Here is a 19,119-nt window from a genome sequence, read left to right on the forward strand (position 1 = left end):
TGGCGGCGGGTATGCTAGATGGAATGTTGTTATGAAGGGGGACATCGGTAATGATATTAGGTTTGGATTTGGGCAATCTCGCGATGTCCGTACGTCACTGCTCAGTGGTTAATAAATTTTGCTCATCACAGTGATGCGGGTATCTTGTACTCAGAAGGTTCTCCGGCAAATGCGCGGTTGCTAATGAGCTTTCCTTTGCCAGGCATTTGCTGTCAGGCGTTTGCGCTAATAGAATGGAGATGCCGCTGTATGACTGTTGCTTTCAAAAAGTCCTCTAGTGAGTAAAGAGAGAGACGAAATAAAAACTACTGACAGTGAAAGAAAGAGATCCTTCACGTCTATATAATTGCGCTTCAACTACTGTGATGAAGGTCAAGGTCGGCCCCGTTGACAACATGGGGTGTGTTCCTTATAAACAGTAAAGCGAGGCCCACATGCAAATTGAACATACATCGTGTCTTCCATGTTACAATATCCAGTTGTAGATTGTATGTTTTTTCTACCTTTTCCTGCCTTTACTAGGATGGCTTTGATCGTAACCAGATCGATGTTCCCTATACGAATACGGCAGGCCTATGTATTTCGGTAAATCAACAAACTTATCTCATGCTAGCTTGATCTAGGGTAATCTCCTTTTTGAGACTCCACTCTAAGGCTAATGTACGTAGTTACCTTTGTTAGTAATCCCCCCTTGATTTCAATTATTGTACTTGCCTCTTGTTACAGCAGAAGAGTTTGTGGTTCACCAAGCGTCTATGAAACTATGGCCCAGCAAGCAGCAATGTACTTAGCTTTTAGCTCCGACATATGCTCCACGTGTGGTGATGCATATAGTAAATTGTACTGACGGAGGAGTGCTCCGAAAAGGGATATACGTAGTACATATCATCGTATAATCTTTCCGTATATTCGCCTAGCCATGCAGTACTGTCGCAGGTGTGTGTCGGCTCCGAGTCCAACTCAAGGAATTTGATTTTACATACAAATTGACAGATTTGAATCGGCCGACGCACTTTTCAGATCGAGTATCATTTATTTTGATCTCTAATATTTCACCATGAGATAGATTGTAGGATAATGATCCAGCCATATCCCTGCATGATGTATGCGCAAATCTCCCTCCAACTCCCTATGACAGAGTCGGTATCCCGATATGGCACCGATGCGAACAAAAAAACAAAGGAAAAATCAATACGCCAGGTATCACCGTCAACAAGAAGGGACACGAAATGAACTTTTTGATTGGGCAACCACCTGATATAGTGAGCCCTTGGGAAACGGGCTAAGCGGCGCCACGCGCTCACAGATATTAGACTATATTTAGATTATAGCTTTGTCCCCTTTATTGGTCCTTTGCGGCTTCTGTTGCAATCCCATTATTTGAGCTAAAAAGATCTACAGTATTCCAGCCCTGGTTAGTTGACTGCAAATAGCTTGTGACAGCTTCTTTCGCAATGATTCTTCGTGGATCTCTTCGGGTGCTGAGCCTGTTTGAGGACAGTCACAGACTCGATGTCGTTCCCTTAAGGCGTTACTTATGTTTAAAATTCCAAAGAAATAAAAAGTAAAAGATAAGAAAATTCTAGAGGTTGACATAACATCATGAGGACTTTCTCATCTAGGGCGATGAATGCCTTGAAAGGATGTGTTTTACCTTTCTCCCGTCTTTATTTTAAATCATAGGGTGGAATATCTGCGAGAACAAGAAACTGTATAAATTTTCGAAAAATTGACTAAAAAAACTAGTAGAATAAAATAGACAGCAGACCTGCTGCTGTCTCGGACAAACGAATGTGCAGGCTCGTTATAAGTTCTAACCCTGTGCTAAAACATCACAAAATATCAGAGAACGTCAAGTCTATGTTCGGCTCAAAGATGCAAGAGGCACTGAATAAAGCAAAGGAAGTGATAAATAGAAGACAATGAAACAACGAAGGTGCAACAAAATGTTGAGGCATTTATGAACCGGTGATATCCAGAGGGTCAAGATCTGCAGTGAGAGCGAAAACCAAGAGAAGAATGCAGCAGCTTCCTCAAGGATATCGTTCATAGGGCTTCGGTTGTTCCTCGTCATGTAGACGAGACATTTCATGATTCGCAGCGGAACGCAGAAGACGGCCAATCTCCTGTGGATGAACAATATTAAAGATGACCATGGCCAAGAACATTAATAATGCATCGAAGACATATAAATACATCTCATGGTGCAAGAGGAACCCGTTGTTCCCTTGGATGTATTCGATCAGTCGGAACAAGGAACGGACCATGATAAGGAAACTTGTCAGATAAAGTATATTCAGGTGTTTGCGCCAAGGGATATCTGGAGAGCAAGAGCGTGGCATTGGATATTTCTTGATTTTCCAGTAGAAATGCGTCGCGGTAACGAGGAAAAAGGCAAAAAAGAGAATTTGAACTACGAGCCCAACCACAATAAGGTGCTCGCCGTTCTTCATACTTGCTAAGGTTCCACTGCTTTGAATGCCGCCACCTAAATAAACCCAACAGATTATTCCGATGCTCCATATCTTCTTAGGGATGGTATGCTTACCGGCTCCTTGCAACATGAACGAAAGTACGTCGCCCGTCACAAAAAGCTTTGTCAACCACTTTTTTTTCAGCAAGGCAAGATTTTCCGCTTGTAATACGAGGATAATGCGGCCAAGAAACATGTATATGGAGGCTGCTAGGAGAGCGGGCGCGAGCAAAAGAAAGAGTGTCTGGATGAGATACGGCCCGAGTGTCCAATTGGGAGATTGATTACTGGACATGGCCCGTCCAATATAACCGATAATTTCAACTAGACAGAATTAGTTCTCTATTTCAGTCGCAAAGAGCACAAGAAGTGCACGGACATATGCCCCCTATAACGAAGGGAATGAAAAACCATGTGGAAGTCGTGAACATTTGTACAATATGATAACCGGTTGTGCCGATGAAAAGAAGGATGAAAATAATAGCGGCGCCTATGCTTGGGTCGTAATGATAGAATGCAAAACCAAAATCGTTGGAGGAGTCTCTTGAGTCTATCATGCTGACCTGTATAGAAATCAAATAATACGAAATAAAAGCAGAATTAAAGAGACGATAGAGAAGTTTTCAATGTATGAACTAAAGAGCGAAGTATTTTAGCCAGGGGAGAAAGCTCTTGTTGCATTCGCTCGGTATTTATATACATATAGAGCTTTCCCTAGTGAACAAAAATAGACTAGGATCCGCACTAGAGAAGCAGGTAACTGTAAATAAAACACTTGTGCATGTAATAGTGGGTTTCGGACCGATTCTGATACGAATCTTAGATGGCTAAGCTCGTCTGCCTTACTCTGTACTTTGTCCTCGTTTCCAGTTTGGGCAATAACGATATTACCTAGAAAAGCTTAGCGTCCAACCAAAATAAAAATCCTCGTTGCGCGTGTAATACGAATACGGCTGCAGGTCCACTTTTGCCTTATATAGGTCTAGGCAGCAAGATACGTACTAAAAAGGAGATCCCCTCAGTGGGGACCTCGGCCCTCTTGGCGGCCTGTATCCATCCGTATTCGTAAATGACTTTCGACATCCAGAGTGGGTCAGGCGGCTATTATTGGTGGTTTAGGCTTAGCGGTTGACCACCTGCAGAACTTCTGATAACGATTGCTTGGCTCCGCCAATCGGTACACTTTCTCGTATTCGTACAATCCCCACCAAAGATTGCCCCAGAACATACGAAGGTACAGTGGGGGTCCAGTAGTGTTGGCACCCCCCTCTTACCGCCCCCATTTACTGCCGGCAAAATTAGCCCGTTGAAATCGCGTCCCATCGCGTCAAATACAAATTATTATGAAAGTCCTATATCTTTATATTTTTCACCAAAAATCATGGCTCCTCGACGTCGTACAGCGCGTAAAGAACTAGACCCTTGTATGAGAGCTCGGATATGTGAGCTTCATACAAGCGCGCGCTGGGGCTATAAACGAATTCATAAAGCGCACCCAGAGATCCCTATATCAACTATTCGCAATACAATCAAAAAAGAGCATCAACGGGTTAATCAACGCTCATTACCTCGCTCTGGGCAGCCTAGCAAACTATCATCTGAGCAAAAAGAGAACCTCGTTCAGCTTACAAAAGAGAATCCTCATATTAAATTTTATGAGCTTCAAGAATCGGTGGATATGCGATGTTCAAAGACTACTATCCGTCGAGCATTCCGCAATCTTCATATGAGGAAATGGCTACAACGAGACCGCCCTGAAATCCTTCCTCAGAATGCAGAAAAAAGGCTTCAATGGGCACAGAGGTATGCTCATTTTACACCTACAGATTGGCAACGTGTAATATGGAGTGACGAATCTACAGTTGAACGAGGCAAAGGAGGTCAATTGATTTGGACTTGGAATGATCCTAGTGAGCAACTAGTTGAGCATGACGTACGTGAGATTCGTACTGGGAAAAGCATCAAAAAGATGTTTTGGGCTGCATTTCAATATAATATCCGTACGAGCTTAGTTCCATTAACCTCGGATGGATCATCTCGTGGAGGAGGTATCTCTGCGACAGTTATACGCCAAACTTATATGGACCAGCTTCCAGAGTTACTTGAGAATGGAGATATCTTTATGCAAGATAATGCGCCTGTTCATACAGCTCATATTATTCGTGACTTACTTCAAGAAATGCAAGTTGAAGTAATGATTTGGCCGCCATATTCACCGGATTTGAATCATATCGAGAATCTATGGGCAATTATGAAAACAATCGTCCGCCAGGATCATCCTGAGCTAGAAAATGCACCGGATAATGATACTACGTTATGCGCATTAATACAAGCAGGCATAGAGGCATGGGAATCAATCGGGGAGCGCGTGCTTCAAAATTTAAGCGACTCTATGCCTCATAGAGTGCAGGCAGTACTAAACGCAGATGGCTGGTATACAAAATATTAGAGCTTTTTGGAGGTTTCCGTTGTTTAGTTTATTACTATATTAGGGAGGCGGTGAAGTTCGGGTAGTGGTTTCGGATATGGGGGGTGCCAACACTACTGGAAAGGCACTGTATGTCGATACGGTTATACGAGCGGGTCCTTATACGGAGATTTGCTCCTCAACCATAAATATCGAGAACCTGGCATAATTATAAAAAGGCGAGGTTTTGAATTCTTCTGCTTCTTTCTATTTCTCTCAGCAGACGAAACATAATTTGAAACAATGACTCTCTGGTATCGACAGTCCGGCGCGGACTATCAAACTGCGGTCTGGGCTTACTATCGATATTTCCCGTCTGAGGTAGCTGCCATCATCTTCACTGCCCTTTTTGCTATTGCAACATTTGTTCATCTATATAAACTCCTCCGCCACCGGACATGGTTTTTCATTCCCTTCATCATTGGGGGCTTCTGTGAGTTCTTAGTCGCATTCCGCTGGAATATCCACCTTTGCAAATGCTAACTATAACAAGTCGAATGGGTTGGGTATATTGGCCGTATCTTGTCCAGCAATGAAAGTCCCGATTGGACGTTGGGCCCATACATCCAGCAGACCCTCTTGCTCCTATTGGCTCCTGCGCTCTTTGCAGCTTCGATATATATGATGCTTGGAAGGATTGTGACGCTACTAGATGCTGAGCAGCATTGTATTTTTAGGAAGAAGTGGCTCACAAAGTTCTTTGTTTGTGGTGATATTTTATCCTTCACCGTACAAGCTGCCGGTTAGTGGATTGCATCTAACCTGTTGGTTAAGAAGATAAAAGTACTCTAATATCAGACAAAATAGGTGGCGGTGTCATGGCTAGTGGTACTATCTCAGCAGTACACAATGGTGAAAAGATTGTTATTTCTGGTCTCGCTATACAGATCCTTTTCTTTGGATTCTTTGTGATTACATGTGCGCTCTTTCATAGGCGCATTAACAAGTTTCCCACAGAGCACTCATTGGAATTGGGCAGTTCCTGGCGAAAGCACCTGTACATCCTCTATGCAGCCAATATCCTCATTCTGATCCGATCTGTCTTTCGGCTTATCGAGTACGCAATGGGTAACGACGGTTACCTCCTACGGCATGAGGTCTTCCTCTATGTGTTTGATGGAGTCCTCATGCTGACGACAATGATTCTATTCGCCGTATTCCATCCTAGCGGACTGATATCGCGCAGGGGAAAAGGAATTGAACTGAATCGTAATGTCTAAGCTCCTTTACGAAGTATTTTACCCTTGGCAGGTATCATGTGTATGATTTATGCTTGTTTGCTTTATATTTATATAGCCTATACTTGCTATCTGATGTATTTCCTGTCATTCGGTTTGACCACAACTTCCATGCCCTTAGAAATTTTTAGATTATTTTACTAGAAAATATGCATATGTATATGGCTGATGCCTCTACGTACCGGATTCCTAGAAATATTTTACGAGATATGAGCTTATCATATCGAATTCTGCTGGAAAGAAAGCCTGTCAAGGGGGTCGGAGAACTCTAGAGATAGACCTAATAGTTAAAAATTCTCTATTTACCAACGTCATTTGCATATGTCCTTCATAAAGTTCTTCAGAACCTTATTCCTGCTCTTCCAGTATTTTCAGCCTCGTTTGACCCTTCTTTCGAATGCTTCAAGGACGATATTCTGAGTTGCTTCATCCCATTCTTGTCCTCCATCTTGCGCGGCGTACTCTCGCTGCCGAGCCATGTACGAGCCGTAGACTTGCCGTGCGAGCAAGATCTTCCTTTGTGATGGAGACAGTGAGGAAGTGCTGATTGACTTGTACATTCCAAGGAACGGGTAAGCAAACAAGCCAAACATACCTATAGAAGCAAAGTTAGTCTCAATACCATCAATCAAGTCATTCAATAGCTTGTATTGAGGGTCTCTCATAAGTGGGACGTATTCCAAGGGCAAGAACAAACCTGCGCCCGGTCCTGTGACAAGTCCCATGGCTCCCTTTCCAAGACCCTTCCCAAAACCTGCCCAGCCGCCCTCTCTCGCTCCTTCATAAGGCTTGGTGACAGTCCCAAAGAGTCCGTCGACGAAGCCGTACCCGAATGTCTAGGATCCAGAATTCATCAGTGCGAGCCTGATTCAGCGGACAAGGAATGTGCTCATAATGTACCTTTCCAGCAACACCACAGCCACTTTTCCAGTCCTTGACTTGACCGTGATTTCGCACTTCATCTCCGTACAGTCGTGGCAAATGATGCAGGCCTTCAGTTATCGCCAAAGGAAAATCAACAAGAGTAGCCTTGGGAAGGACACCTGCCATCTTGCCAAATCCTTTTCCGAAGGTGACTGCTGCTTCTTTCTTCCCTCCCCCTTCTTCTTTGCTTTGGAAGACCTTGGCGGGGCCTGTAAATACTTGACTAAAGCCGACTGTAAAGTCAAACAACATTCCTAAAAGAACGGAACTGCCGGCGCTCACAGGGTCCCAGCGTTGGTTCTCTATTATTATGGGTTTGGGTTGATAGCTATGTTGAACACGTGAGCGGATCACACTCTGACCAAGGTGCTTTTTTTTTAGGACAACCCACAGCTTGAAATGTTTAGCTTCAATCTTGTTGTTCTCGGTCAAGATAAAGGCAGCCTTGTCGGACAGTTTAAGTGTTTTCTTTTTCTTGGTATACAGCCAAACAGCCGGTTCATCTGGAAGTAGATCGCATCGCAAGGCTTCCACAGGTAAATTGCAATGGAATGAACGCGACGCAGCTCGCACTCCATTATCTGCCTTCATTTTCCGAGAGATTGTTGCAGCTGCGTTTCTGGCTTTTGGCATTAGGCAATATCGAATAGCTTCTGCTAGATTGTTTTCGTTCAAGGATTTATAGTGAATAGGAGATGGACCGGCCTGGGCAGCAGCAATCATCTGGCCCCAGAATGCTTGACTATGAGTTGTTGAAAGTCAGCTAGCTCATGGCTCAACCGAAACTGGTTCTTGATCTTTGATGACACGCTCCATAACCAGGTTTTGTCATTAAATTTAAGAACTGAGTACTTACTCGCCAAAGAAAGGAACTATAGTGGTCGGCCGTCCATTGAGAAGTCCACACGCAGTGGTACCAGCTCCACCGTGATGCACAACACATGATACGTGCTTGAAAAGCCATTCTTGATTTAAATCAGCGCTGGTCCTCTTATAGATATGAAAGCAGAACTGTATACCATGTGGGCAGTCGCCCAAAAACATCACATTTGGATCTTGCTGGCTGGAACCAAGCTTACTCCACCCACGGGATATTATGGCCCGTACACCACACGTTCTGACTGCGCCTAGAAGTATAGCAGTCATTTTTTCTGCATCGTCCATGACAATACTGCCGAATCCAATGTATACTGGTGGCGGGCCACTGCTGAGGAAATCACGCAGCTCATCTTCAGGCGTATAGGCTGGCTCTTCCCTGAAGAAGAAACCACACACATCTTTTACAAGTCAGTATGTTCTCCATGATATTTACTTCCAACAGGTGAAGGAAGGGGGACAAAAAGAAGTAACAATACAACTCACCAATATAGTTACCCCAATCTTGAGGCTTTGCCACAAAGGCTGGGGACCAACAATAGGTAAAAGGTATCTGCAAGGCCTCGGCGATCGAGGGCCCTGTCAATGTTGGCACCGGATCTAGACCCAGCGACTTTCGGCGCCATCCATTAATAACGCTGGAAAGACTGGCGCGTCGTTAGCGAAAATACCGAAAGTCACATCTTAATATGAAAAAGACCTTTACCCTTGCCACGTCAGTAGTTCAACTAAACCATAGGACAGATAGTTCGTTGTCATTGGATCCGCATCTGTCCGCTCAATGTTTGCCAGTGGATGAGGAAATGCTCTTGTAGGGCTCCAAGGCATAGTGAACATGAGGTGAACGGGAATTCCCATGGCTTGTGCGCAATGCACATGGGCAAAACTAGGCGGATTCGCGATAATGGCTTCGGCGACAAATGGGATATTGTTCTCGGGGTCCGGCTCAATACACGACCTCCAGCAGCCCTCTAGCATTCTGTACACCATCCTTCGCTTTCTTGAGATTTCGCCACTCATGATAGTTTCGAATTTTGGAACGATGCCGGGATTCTTTACCATGTACTAACGAAAGAAATTAGTAAATGAAGAATCACAACCAAGGACCATCTACGCACAGCCATAAGGGATGATGGATCTCCACCGATAGGGAAGAACTCAAAGCCGGCTTCGGTAACAAAGTCTCGAAATACATCGTGGGTAGCGATCCTTACTCGATGTCCTTCAATTTGTAGCTCTCGTCCAAGGGCTAAAAACGGTTGCACATCTCCTTAAAAAACTTGTGAGCTTTCCAGTACGGATCGAGAAAACTTATACAACCTACATACCTCTACTACCGACAATTTGAATCACGATATTCAAACGTGGAGATTTGGAGTTGATAATATTTGGTATCGTGTAAGGCTTCGGTTGAGCGGGCGCCGAAATCGATAATCTTTTTGCACTGAGGAGACTGATCGCGGCTCGTCCATCATCTATAGAGGCAGGTTGAAGTTAGTAAAACCAATCTCCTGCTATTCCGGTATCTGCCTCGACTTGCCTTGAGCAACAACCGTCGTTGACGCTCTGTTCCCCGATCCGACTAACTCGTAGACGGGTGGCTCGTCCCAGTCAATGTCAGGTGGAGGATCCAAATCATCATCCCAGGCGCCAGGGTTAGAAGGATCGCTTTGGAATGATGGTTCTGCGCTACTTTGATCCTCCTTCTTTTTTCCCCCTCCCCTCATGCTGTCTGAGCAGTAGCAATAGATTGTGATAAATCTTCAGCTTAGAAAAGTAGCCTTCTGATATTTGAAAGGTGTTGGGTTGAGTTATCTTGGGTCAGGATTAGCTAAATCATATACTAACCTAGACCGCCTCTTCCCAACGCAAGCATAAACTTTGAAGAGTGCGTCATGACGACCAGGAGTTGATGCAAAACCTTCCACATTGCTTGGGCTCCTGATTTGCTGAGGACATAGTGGAGTGGACAGAAATTGTGGGTTCGGTTTTGTTTGTACGAATACGAAGGTAACAAGAGCTAAGCCCTGTACTGTAAATACTATGGTTGGGGCCGGTAATTTTGTTAGCACGACTTTTTTACAGGGGTTGAAATCCAATGAATTCTGCCAGTCATATCTGATTACTAATCTAATATTTTGTATGACCACCTCGAGCATCTATTACAGCTTGGCATCTAGCGTGCATAGAGTCAATGAGCTCCTTCAAAAACTGCTCAGGCAGTGCATCCCAAGCAGCTCGTACAATCTCACGGAGTCGATCATAAGAAAGTTGCTCATCATCTGGATATTGTTCTTGAATCCAATCCTTCATCCAATTCCATACTGCTTCAATTGGATTGAGATCAGGTGAGAATGCTGGCCAATAAATTGGATATATCCCACGAGAATGAAGCTCTTCGAGAGTCTCCTTACTCGCATGGCCAGGTGCCCCATCCTGCATAAATTGAAGCCAGATATCGTCTCGTAATAAGCAAATATAGCCATCAATAATTGGTATAACCCGTTGACAATATCTCTCTGAGTTAATAGTTCCCCATTCCTTCTCCCAGAATAAACACGGACCCTTGTTATTCCCATGAAAAGTAGCCCAGAACATCCATCCACGTTTCCGTGCAGGAGAGGATCGTATGCAAGTCTCTTCTAACTCTTCACCAGCCTTTCTAGTTACCCAGATTCTCGTATGAAATCCTGAAGTAACCCATGTTTCATCAGACCAAAGGATACGATTCCATTGTTCAGTCGTCCAATTCAAATGCTCTAGGGCCCAGGCAAGACGTACTTGTTTATGTTTATCTGATAGAGGAGGTTTATTAAGAGCCTTGCATCGTGTATAACCTCGTTTTTTAAGGGCTCGAGCCAGGGCGTGCTTTCCAATAGATAGGTTAAGCTCTTGTATAACCTTATAATAAGGCATACGTCGCGTACGCTTCGAAGAAGTAATCCATTCGATAATATGATCAACTTCAGCCTCGGAGAGCTTCGGAGAGTTGCCACGGGCCTTTTTAGGGGTTGCTTGCTGGCTTTGGCACGTATATTGGACTTGGCGATAGCTAATTTGAAGCTGCTGAGAGATTTGAAGATATGTAAATCCAGCATCTCGAAGGGTTAATACTCGGATCCGTTCATCCCTATTCAGCCGTGCTGAATTCTGCCTGGAATCAGATGGCTCGAGAGCTGCTGCGCTTGTTGCCCTAGGGGGGCTGGTAGGCTCGGGGGTGGCCATATTGATCGTCAAATGTCATATATCTAGGCTTGAAAGGCTGAAAGCAGACGGATGGTCAATATTCTATTTAAAAGGCGGTGAGCCCCGGAGCCTGACCGCCTAAAAATCGTACTAACAAAATTACCGGCCCCAACCGTAGTATGTAGATCCAACTATGTGGATCCTCCTGAACATGCACTAACTTGAGCACCGTAAAAAGGGGTATACGAGTCTACTGTAACTGCTGAACAAATGGTCTCTATAATTACTCTAAATCTTACGTGAAATCTGAATTCCAGCCGTTCAACAGACCTCTGTCGACTTGGTACTCGCAACAGCTGGCCATCATTTACAGAAAAGTAGATTTGATCTTTTTGTGCGAAATTGGGAACACAAGGAAAATGCAATTGTGATAAAACGAAATGCAAAACAGAGAGCACGCTCTAGACGCTGTTGTCTCATAAAATTTCTGGGTGGCACCTTTGGCGAATCGGATCGTGTTCGTATAAACCAACACCACGCTCCAGATTCCAGCTCCTGTCAGAGAATATAGTTTCATCTTTGCTATATGGACCATCAAAAGGAGGCGTGGATCGTAAAATACCACTTTGATCGACTCTCATTCTCTTACTCTTATTCTATATGAGTCTAGCCACCATGGATACCAATGACAATCTAGAGCCTCCATCTCTCCCGCGATACAATCAATACAGATCTCTGGGCCGTCACTGCTATGTCCCGAGTCTGTCGTCGAAATTGAAAAGAACTGCAAGTGCAAGCTGAATATCGTTATCCAAGTCGTCGGAAGCCGAGGCGACGTGCAACCCTTCATTGCCTTTGGAAACGAACTCCAGCGATGGACACCGTGTGTGACTAGCTACGCACAGTGTGTTCGAAAGCTTCGTCAGAAAGTCAGAGTTGGAATTCTACATTCTACCCATTGTGTGCAGGCGTCGAGCATCCCGGTGCATTTAATGTTCACTATGCCCTGGAGTAGCACTGAATCTTTTCCACACTCACTGGCGAGTATGAGCGGCGGTAATGCAGACGAAAGTTTGAAGAATTATGTTCCTTACGGCGTGGTTGATTGGCTTACATGGCAAGTCTCCCTTTGCTTCCTGCTCTCTTCAAGGGAGGTTTGTACGTTACTCCGCGTTTCCAAATGTTATCACTACGAGGTAGTTCTTCGACATCGTTGGGCTACAGTACTAATTGAAGACATAGCGAATGGAAGAATCAAACTACATACGGCAATAACCCAGGCTCAAGAATATCATACGAAAAGTTTAAACGACATTCTCCCCTTTCTCTGCAACAGTACTATCGGCCGTTTTCATCTCTGTTGATTTCGCACGCCTCTTCGTCTCGCGGAAGACCATATGCCCTGCAATACCAGCCACAACGCAGGCCAAGGCAACAAATAGGCCAGTCGTCCAACTAGGCCGGTTGAATCTATTCATCCCCCACATGCAGCCAGCCAGGCATCCCTGGAATATAGTATTCCACATGTTGCACCAGATCACCAAATCCATTTTCCAAGTCGCCGTCGCCGGTGCGCGGCCTCCATTTATCGAGAGGTCAAGGGCCTCTGTAGTAGCAGATTTGTTTTGCTCGCAGTCACAGTCAACGATCGGTAAGCGGTACCACGCTCGATGAATGCTAGCCAAGCGCGTGATGCTAGCGAGGCTTTTCTCCCGGTCTCTCCACGCCAGCCGCCAGCAGCACCACCAGTACAGATCCCGGAACCGCCACGGTGCGAGTCCGAATCCCGTCACGCAGAATAGCCCGTTCAGGACCTGGGAGGTGATCTCGATCCAGATCCGGCGGGAGGAGTATAGATCGTTGCAGGACGGGTGGCACATGGCTGGGGCAGCATTGCAGATTAGCAGGAATAGCATCCCGCCCCAGGCGACTATGTTCAATCCATAGATGGCGATGAAGAATCCTTTCGGGGTTGTTATCCAACGCCACGCCTGAGTAAGCCAAGCTCTCTGATTCGCTGCGGTTGGGATATGTTCGGGGGAAGCGCTGCTTGTACGGAGCTATCCCGTCAATGAATGTCAGTTCGCTACATACGGAATTTTAAGTAGATGCAGATATTAAGGATACTGCTTACCTCTACAAGTAATCCGATTTCCTTGTTCTCTAGGACTGGCGGTATGCATTGAACTTCACAGTCAGCTCTGCTAAGCGGGTCGAATTGTGCCATGATCTGCTTGCAAAGACTCGAAGAGGCAGGGGAAAGATTGTCGCAAGATAAGAAGCGGGACTTGGATCAAGTGTATAATAATATTGTCGAAGGGATGCAAGAGTGAGTGAAGCTTGAAGGGCGATTCTATACCCCGTTGAACGCTGTTTCCGTTTCTAGTAAAAACCCTGCAGTCCACCAAGTTACCAACGCCACTGTTTAGTACGAATACGAAAGTCGCCTCATTCAAATAGGGTAACGTTTCTAAATGGCTACAGCTAAATGGGTTATCTTTGCAGATCCGAGCTTTGCGTGCCTTGGTTGGCAGTTGCGCTTTTTCCTGATCCACATCATATAGGGCTCCAAAGACTTTAAACTTCGAACTAAGCTCAGCCTACAGATCTCCACCCCATTTGCAAAATGCGAATACGGGCGGGTCTGTTACTGGTTGCAGTGGAGCTTCCCCTTATACAGGTATTGTATTGTAATTAGGTTTGAACAATACAGAATAATACCAAGCCCCACGTTAGGGTTAGGTGGTTAGTGTTAGGTTCAGAAATGATTTTTAGTATTACCATACCCAGTATTCAGAGCGCGATTACCTTGGTTCCCAACAAAGCAAGCGTTAAATCTGAGTTTGATATGCAGCTTCTCCAAGAAGCTTGTGGTCATTAGATATGTAGTGGTGCCCTGCTGTGGTTGTAGCTTAAATTTGCGTAGTGAGTTGATCTGGATAGTTAGTTGGTTAGTTAGATTTGATACTGGCTAGAGCGAAGCTAAATCTAGAAGCCGCTATCCCAGGTGTGCCTGAGCCGGCAGGCAGACAAAAGGTGGCGCAGCTACGGGACGCGCCACAGGGCGAGCTATAGAGAATGTAAACTAATGAAACCAAAATGTAAAACAATCAAACATGTCAAACCGATTAAAATAATGAAATAGTGTAAACACGTATGCTAGTTTGTATGTCGATGTCCTCATCTTTCCGTAATTCCCTTCTTCTCATGTTTTGCCAACTGCATCACTAATGTGGGCACCACCACGTTGATATACGGTATACGCCAACATGCGCTCAATCCCACAAATCAATCGCGCGAATATGCACTCGCTTGTCTCTAACGTACGAACTCTCACTAATTAGTATGTTTACTACTTCTCTATCCTCCTTCCGTGGCATGTCCTCGTTGACGGGCTCTAAAGCTTGTAGGTTGGTGGTTTGATGGAATCCCTTGATCCGCGCCCACATGAGGTCTCGTTCATCCGTGTATAATGGACACTCGAGTATAACGTGCTTTATGGTTTGACCCGATAATCCACACGCGCAGTATGGATTCGCGCGTTTGTTGATATGCCAAAGGTAATGCCCCAGCGCGACCCTCTCCGTACGGATCTGGATCAGGATTGACGACGTGGCTTTACGCAGATATGACCAATACTGGAGGTTGCCTTTGGAAGGCCTTGGGATAAGTTTCTTGGTTGGCTTCCCACTTTTCAGCCTATCCTAGGTCTTTTCTTAAGCAACCTTTGCTTCGTGTCGTATCTGGCGCTTTGCTGCAGTGCCCGAGCATGGTCCAATTCTTGATATTGCTGGGTACGGCTTGTCGACGTGCACCCATCATAGCAGCGCGTTTAGCGGCTTGGTCTGCTGCCTCATTTTCTGGGATTCCTTCGTGGCCCGGAATCCAGTGAAGAACGACGTCGATGTTGTTATTCTTACATTCCCAATACAGATTGATACAGTCCCGGATATAGGTTTGACCTGAGGCCATGTTTGGATTCTGGATTGATTGAAGCGCTGATCGACTATCTGAAAAAATAGCCACTCTTTGAAGCCGTTTGTCGTCCTCCACGAATCGTAATAACGTGCCGAGCCCGAATTTGATTCCGCAACCTTCCGCAGCATATATTGTTGACGTGTCCTCTGTATCGATACACTCCGTCATCTGTCGTCGTAACTGTGGGATCACCATTGATGTGCTAATATAGCCTTGATAGCCACTGCCGTTGGTGTACACTATTACGCGGGTATTCTTCTTAGCCATACGGTTGTGTACGGTGACCGCCTTCTTACGTTTGTTGATTATTACATGTGGAGGCTCTTGCCATGGTGGTTGGACGTATGTCTCACGACTCTCCCATTCTCCCGCTAAGGTTCCTGGGGGAGCATGGAGGCATCCGCCTGTTGTCTAAGCATGAGCCTCCATGGGGGTATAACCGCCGAGCGCGAGTTCTTGGTTAGTACGACGCGAGAGCATGCTCTTAGGGATCCTGTGTACTGGTCTTGTGCGTATCCGGATGGCGGTGGTCTTGATAAGCTGGTCTAGTTGGTAGTGTATTGGAAGCAGATATAGCTCGATATTTAGCGCTTCTGCCGCTGTGGTCTGGAACGCGCCACTGATTAGGCACGCTGCCCGTTTTTGGACCTTGGCGAAGTCCCGTGTGATCTTGGTGAGTTGATTCTTTGTTATAATATCTGGTTGATACTACACTGCTGCCCCGTACAACATCTGGGGAATCATAATAGCCTGATAGATTTGTCGTATGGAGCTAAGAGCGACTCCTTACGTCGACCCTACTAGTCCTTGTAGAGCCTCTAGACTAGTGCTAGCCTTGGCGACAACTTCGTCATGGTGAGTTTCGAACGTGAGCTCTGAATCGAGCTAGATTTTGAGATATTTGACTGTTTTACTAGCCTCTTTTTGTGTACCGTCTTGTAGGGTGATTGGTTGTGAATTTGGAGCCAGTCCGCTCCGTGGATTCATAAAGTGAATGAGTTGATATTTCTTCTTGTCAAAAATGGAGGCATGGCGTAGAGCCCACTGGTCCGCAGTGGCACTGGCACATTGTAGCTTCGTGATCGTCTCATTCTCACTGTGGCCAGCGGCCATCATCCCGACATCGTCCACCCATCCGCTGGTTGATACGTGGTCGGCCTCATCGGCGCAGTCCTCGATCAGATCAGAGTTGTAGATGAGATATAGGATTGGCGAGATTGGTGAGCCTTGTGGAATGCCTGTTGGCGTAGAAATCGTACCCGACATGCCTTTTGGAATCTTGATTCGCGTGCTTCGTCCTGTGAGAAAGGCGGCAACCCACGGCACAAAGTGGCCGAGTCGTCGTTTCCGCATATTGTGAAGCAATCGCAAATGGTGCGCGTTGTCGTACGCGCCAGAGACATCTAATAGAAGCATGGAGACCACCTCGAACCCTTCACCCCATGCCCGCCGCATCCGATCGAGGATGATTTGAATGGCATGATCTGTGGATATACCTTTGCGTCCACCGAGATGGCCTTTCACGAGTAATCCTTCCGCTTCCATGGCGTAGCTGATTCTGCGTGCGATGATGGCTTTGAGAAATTTACTAAGCGTGTTGAGAAGAGCAACTGGTGTAACAGTACACATGATATCCGTGACAGCCGGAAGTCACGCCACCCAGGTGGACAACGTGATGTCTCCTGCGGACGACTCACGCGTGCATAAGAAGGAGTTTCATTGTAACTAGAATTGTTTTCCTCTCTCAAGCTTCAGTCTCTGTACACTAGGAGCAGTACCTTTGTTAATGAACATCTGGAAGTCACCGAACGACCTTCTGCCATATTGATAATTCCTCCTGTCTAACCAACGGACTAACCTCCCATTACAACTGGTCGGTATGCTTGAGGTGTATGGTAGTCACGATCCTGGCCTGCCTTACGAAGCACGACTGTGATCGAGCGCTGGAAATGGGACGGATTATAGCTAGTTCGGATACATGCGTTGTAGATCTGGTAGAGCGTATCGAGCACTATAGGGACGCCTGTAATCATATGCTAAAAGCTGTTTGGTATCGTATCTTCACCTGGGGCTTTATTAGGTGGCATAGAGCGTATCACATGTTCGATCTCGTGGCGTGGGATCTCTGGGAAAGACAGTTGCTCTGGATATATAGCGTTGTCAATATCCGATAAATCAGCCTCTGGAATCGCTGGAAAGAAGGATTCGCTAAGAAGTGCCGTTTTGACTTCTACTGACTCCGCTGTACGTCCGTCAGTTGATATGAGTGTTGGGGTGACCCTAGATTTGTAGAGGCCTCTCCTTGTTCGTGCCCATTTAGCCAGTCTCCAAAGGCCTTGTGGGCCCTTTTCTGTAGCCTGTTGGACACGCCGGCGATGACCGAGTCTTAAGGATTTGCTTATTAGTCGTTTCTTGCGGTTCTGGGCACGTAGATACGCGCGCCAGACCTATAGATTGTGAGTATTTGAATGTAGGCGACGAAGACAGCAGCAAAGCTTTACCGCCTCTTTGCATTTAGGTGTGAGATCAGAGTTGCTCCATTCGCTAGGTTGTGCCCATGGGACGGTTTTGTCGATAGCGTGACGGATTGTGGAGGAAAAGGCAACGGTAGTGAGTTTGATACGGGATTTGGAGGCGTTTGTGAGATCTGGAACAACGAGATCTCGTTCCAGTATCTCCGTTAGTGATTTGATGTCGGTGGCCTTCCAATCTCGGCGTTTTGGGGGTTTATTGACTGGCGTTTGAATGTCGACCTGGGTACGGATTGGCCAGTGGTCGGAGTCGTGTTGTACGGTGTCAGCGCACTCGATTAGGATCAGGCGGTTGAAGAGACTCATTGAGAGAAACGTGAGGTCAATCGTTGACTGAGACTGTCCACGCTCCCACGTTACGATGCCCTCCTCAGTGGCGAGCTCTAACTCATGGCGATCCGCGATTTCCAACAATTCCGTGCCTTCGGCGTCGATAGCAGTGCCGGGACCTCCCCAAGCTGGATGGTGGACAATCATATCACCTAGGACTAGGTGCTCGATTGTTTGAGAATGCCCTAATCGGGCTAGTTCACGGTCCAGCAGGTTGAGTGTTGGCGATTTGGGCTCGTTGTAGATGTTGTGGATATAGAGGTCGTAGGATTGCTCGCCACGTAGATGTCGTAAGTGGAGGATTTGGTAATCCAACGAAATCGCTGTGTGTGTCCACTTGGCGGGATCGATCTGCTTGTTGACGTACAGCGCTACACGCGCTCGTTCGCCGTCAACAGCTTTCGGATAGAGTAATTGGTGGGTAAGTCGTGCCGGTTGATGTGTCGTATCGTCGTACTCATTCCTCCACGGTTCTTGAATTGCAATCACCGAGGCCTGGAGGACCGTCGGGTCACGTAGAAACGTGGCCATGACTTCGTCTTTTGATTTGTGCGTGTTGTATTGCAAGATTTCGAATGGTGTCGTATCTATTATTTCAACGGGTCCGGAGAAGAGCGTGATGATATGCTTTCCACTAGGTCCACGAATGGTCCTTCGTTAGGCTGGGTTTCTGTAGCTTCTTCGTGGATAAGATCGTTATCCGGATGCCATCGTCGGTTACGCTTCCCATTGTAGTTCGTAAACTGGGATAGTAGGTCCTCGCGAGCATCCGAATTGAGCTCTCCGCTGTTGATTTCCAGGAAGCTCATCGTGCTTTGTAGTACGACGTTGTTGCGTTGATCTGGATATAACATTCTAGCGGATCGGCAGAGTACTAGGGGCTTGATGTGAACGGCCCTTACTACTGCTCCAGAACGACGAGAGGGTCAATGACGCCAACCGCTTACGGATACGGGATTTACGATTGTCCGTATTTGGAATCATATCAACGGCGGGGAGAGTTTGATAGAGTGCCCTAAACATTCGATCATGCTGTATCATTTTGACTTATCAATGATGAAATTGCAATCTTTTTTGACAATTTCTAGATCGTTTCTTGAAAATAAACGTACTTTG

At 46.0% G+C, this 19,119-nt stretch overlaps 9 protein-coding genes across 9 annotated transcripts, besides 6 other annotated features; 3 read left to right on the forward strand and 6 right to left on the reverse strand.

Annotated features, from left to right (window-relative positions):
• Positions 1-1,921: 1,921 nt before the first annotated feature.
• TSTA_097460 (RTA1 domain protein, putative) lies at positions 1,922-3,556 on the reverse strand (the record flags this gene model as incomplete). Its single annotated transcript, XM_002485683.1, has 5 exons — positions 1,922-2,488; positions 2,549-2,797; positions 2,853-3,036; positions 3,174-3,364; positions 3,472-3,556. 5 exons carry the CDS (start codon positions 3,554-3,556, stop codon positions 2,034-2,036), a joined length of 1,164 nt encoding a protein of 387 aa, XP_002485728.1. The 3' UTR covers positions 1,922-2,033.
• Positions 3,557-3,854: 298 nt separating this feature from the next.
• On the forward strand, positions 3,855-5,109 carry TSTA_097470 (transposable element tc3 transposase, putative; the record flags this gene model as incomplete). The annotated part of the gene is made up of 2 exons (XM_002485684.1): positions 3,855-4,841; positions 4,966-5,109. 2 exons carry the CDS (start codon positions 3,855-3,857, stop codon positions 5,107-5,109), a joined length of 1,131 nt encoding a protein of 376 aa, XP_002485729.1.
• Positions 3,882-4,919: a mobile genetic element.
• Positions 3,888-4,775: a mobile genetic element.
• Positions 5,110-5,118: 9 nt separating the features above from the next.
• TSTA_097480 (RTA1 domain protein, putative) lies at positions 5,119-6,160 on the forward strand (the record flags this gene model as incomplete). Its single annotated transcript, XM_002485685.1, has 3 exons — positions 5,119-5,373; positions 5,434-5,682; positions 5,748-6,160. Exons 1-3 carry the CDS (start codon positions 5,184-5,186, stop codon positions 6,158-6,160), a joined length of 852 nt encoding a protein of 283 aa, XP_002485730.1. The 5' UTR covers positions 5,119-5,183.
• A 362-nt stretch (positions 6,161-6,522) lies between these two features.
• On the reverse strand, positions 6,523-9,875 carry TSTA_097490 (sterol glucosyltransferase, putative; the record flags this gene model as incomplete). Its single annotated transcript, XM_002485686.1, has 12 exons — positions 6,523-6,773; positions 6,876-7,014; positions 7,079-7,430; positions 7,494-7,844; positions 7,959-8,067; positions 8,122-8,379; positions 8,465-8,625; positions 8,685-9,043; positions 9,097-9,248; positions 9,307-9,431; positions 9,515-9,710; positions 9,827-9,875. 12 exons carry the CDS (start codon positions 9,873-9,875, stop codon positions 6,550-6,552), a joined length of 2,475 nt encoding a protein of 824 aa, XP_002485731.1. The 3' UTR covers positions 6,523-6,549.
• Positions 9,876-10,108: 233 nt separating this feature from the next.
• On the reverse strand, positions 10,109-11,203 carry TSTA_097500 (transposable element tc3 transposase, putative; the record flags this gene model as incomplete). Its single annotated transcript, XM_002485687.1, has 2 exons — positions 10,109-10,869; positions 10,897-11,203. 2 exons carry the CDS (start codon positions 11,201-11,203, stop codon positions 10,109-10,111), a joined length of 1,068 nt encoding a protein of 355 aa, XP_002485732.1.
• Positions 10,112-11,119: a mobile genetic element.
• Positions 10,244-11,104: a mobile genetic element.
• A 547-nt stretch (positions 11,204-11,750) lies between the features above and the next one.
• Positions 11,751-12,394, forward strand: TSTA_097510 (uncharacterized protein; the record flags this gene model as incomplete). Its single annotated transcript, XM_002485688.1, has 3 exons — positions 11,751-11,777; positions 11,896-12,318; positions 12,365-12,394. 3 exons carry the CDS (start codon positions 11,751-11,753, stop codon positions 12,392-12,394), a joined length of 480 nt encoding a protein of 159 aa, XP_002485733.1.
• Positions 12,395-12,468: 74 nt separating this feature from the next.
• Positions 12,469-13,391, reverse strand: TSTA_097520 (uncharacterized protein; the record flags this gene model as incomplete). Its single annotated transcript, XM_002485689.1, has 2 exons — positions 12,469-13,224; positions 13,299-13,391. 2 exons carry the CDS (start codon positions 13,389-13,391, stop codon positions 12,469-12,471), a joined length of 849 nt encoding a protein of 282 aa, XP_002485734.1.
• Positions 13,392-14,863: 1,472 nt separating this feature from the next.
• On the reverse strand, positions 14,864-18,534 carry TSTA_097530 (reverse transcriptase, putative; the record flags this gene model as incomplete). The annotated part of the gene is made up of 5 exons (XM_002485690.1): positions 14,864-15,546; positions 16,057-16,752; positions 17,001-17,165; positions 17,208-17,589; positions 17,644-18,534. 5 exons carry the CDS (start codon positions 18,532-18,534, stop codon positions 14,864-14,866), a joined length of 2,817 nt encoding a protein of 938 aa, XP_002485735.1.
• Positions 14,981-16,756: a mobile genetic element.
• Positions 17,011-18,498: a mobile genetic element.
• Positions 18,535-18,593: 59 nt separating the features above from the next.
• TSTA_097540 (uncharacterized protein) lies at positions 18,594-19,044 on the reverse strand (the record flags this gene model as incomplete). The annotated part of the gene is made up of 2 exons (XM_002485691.1): positions 18,594-18,844; positions 18,951-19,044. 2 exons carry the CDS (start codon positions 19,042-19,044, stop codon positions 18,594-18,596), a joined length of 345 nt encoding a protein of 114 aa, XP_002485736.1.
• Between the last annotated feature and the right edge of the window lie 75 nt (positions 19,045-19,119).

The sequence above is a fragment of the Talaromyces stipitatus genome, genomic scaffold (assembly GCF_000003125.1).
Source record: "Talaromyces stipitatus ATCC 10500 scf_1105507295511 genomic scaffold, whole genome shotgun sequence".
Taxonomy (NCBI): domain Eukaryota; kingdom Fungi; phylum Ascomycota; class Eurotiomycetes; order Eurotiales; family Trichocomaceae; genus Talaromyces; species Talaromyces stipitatus.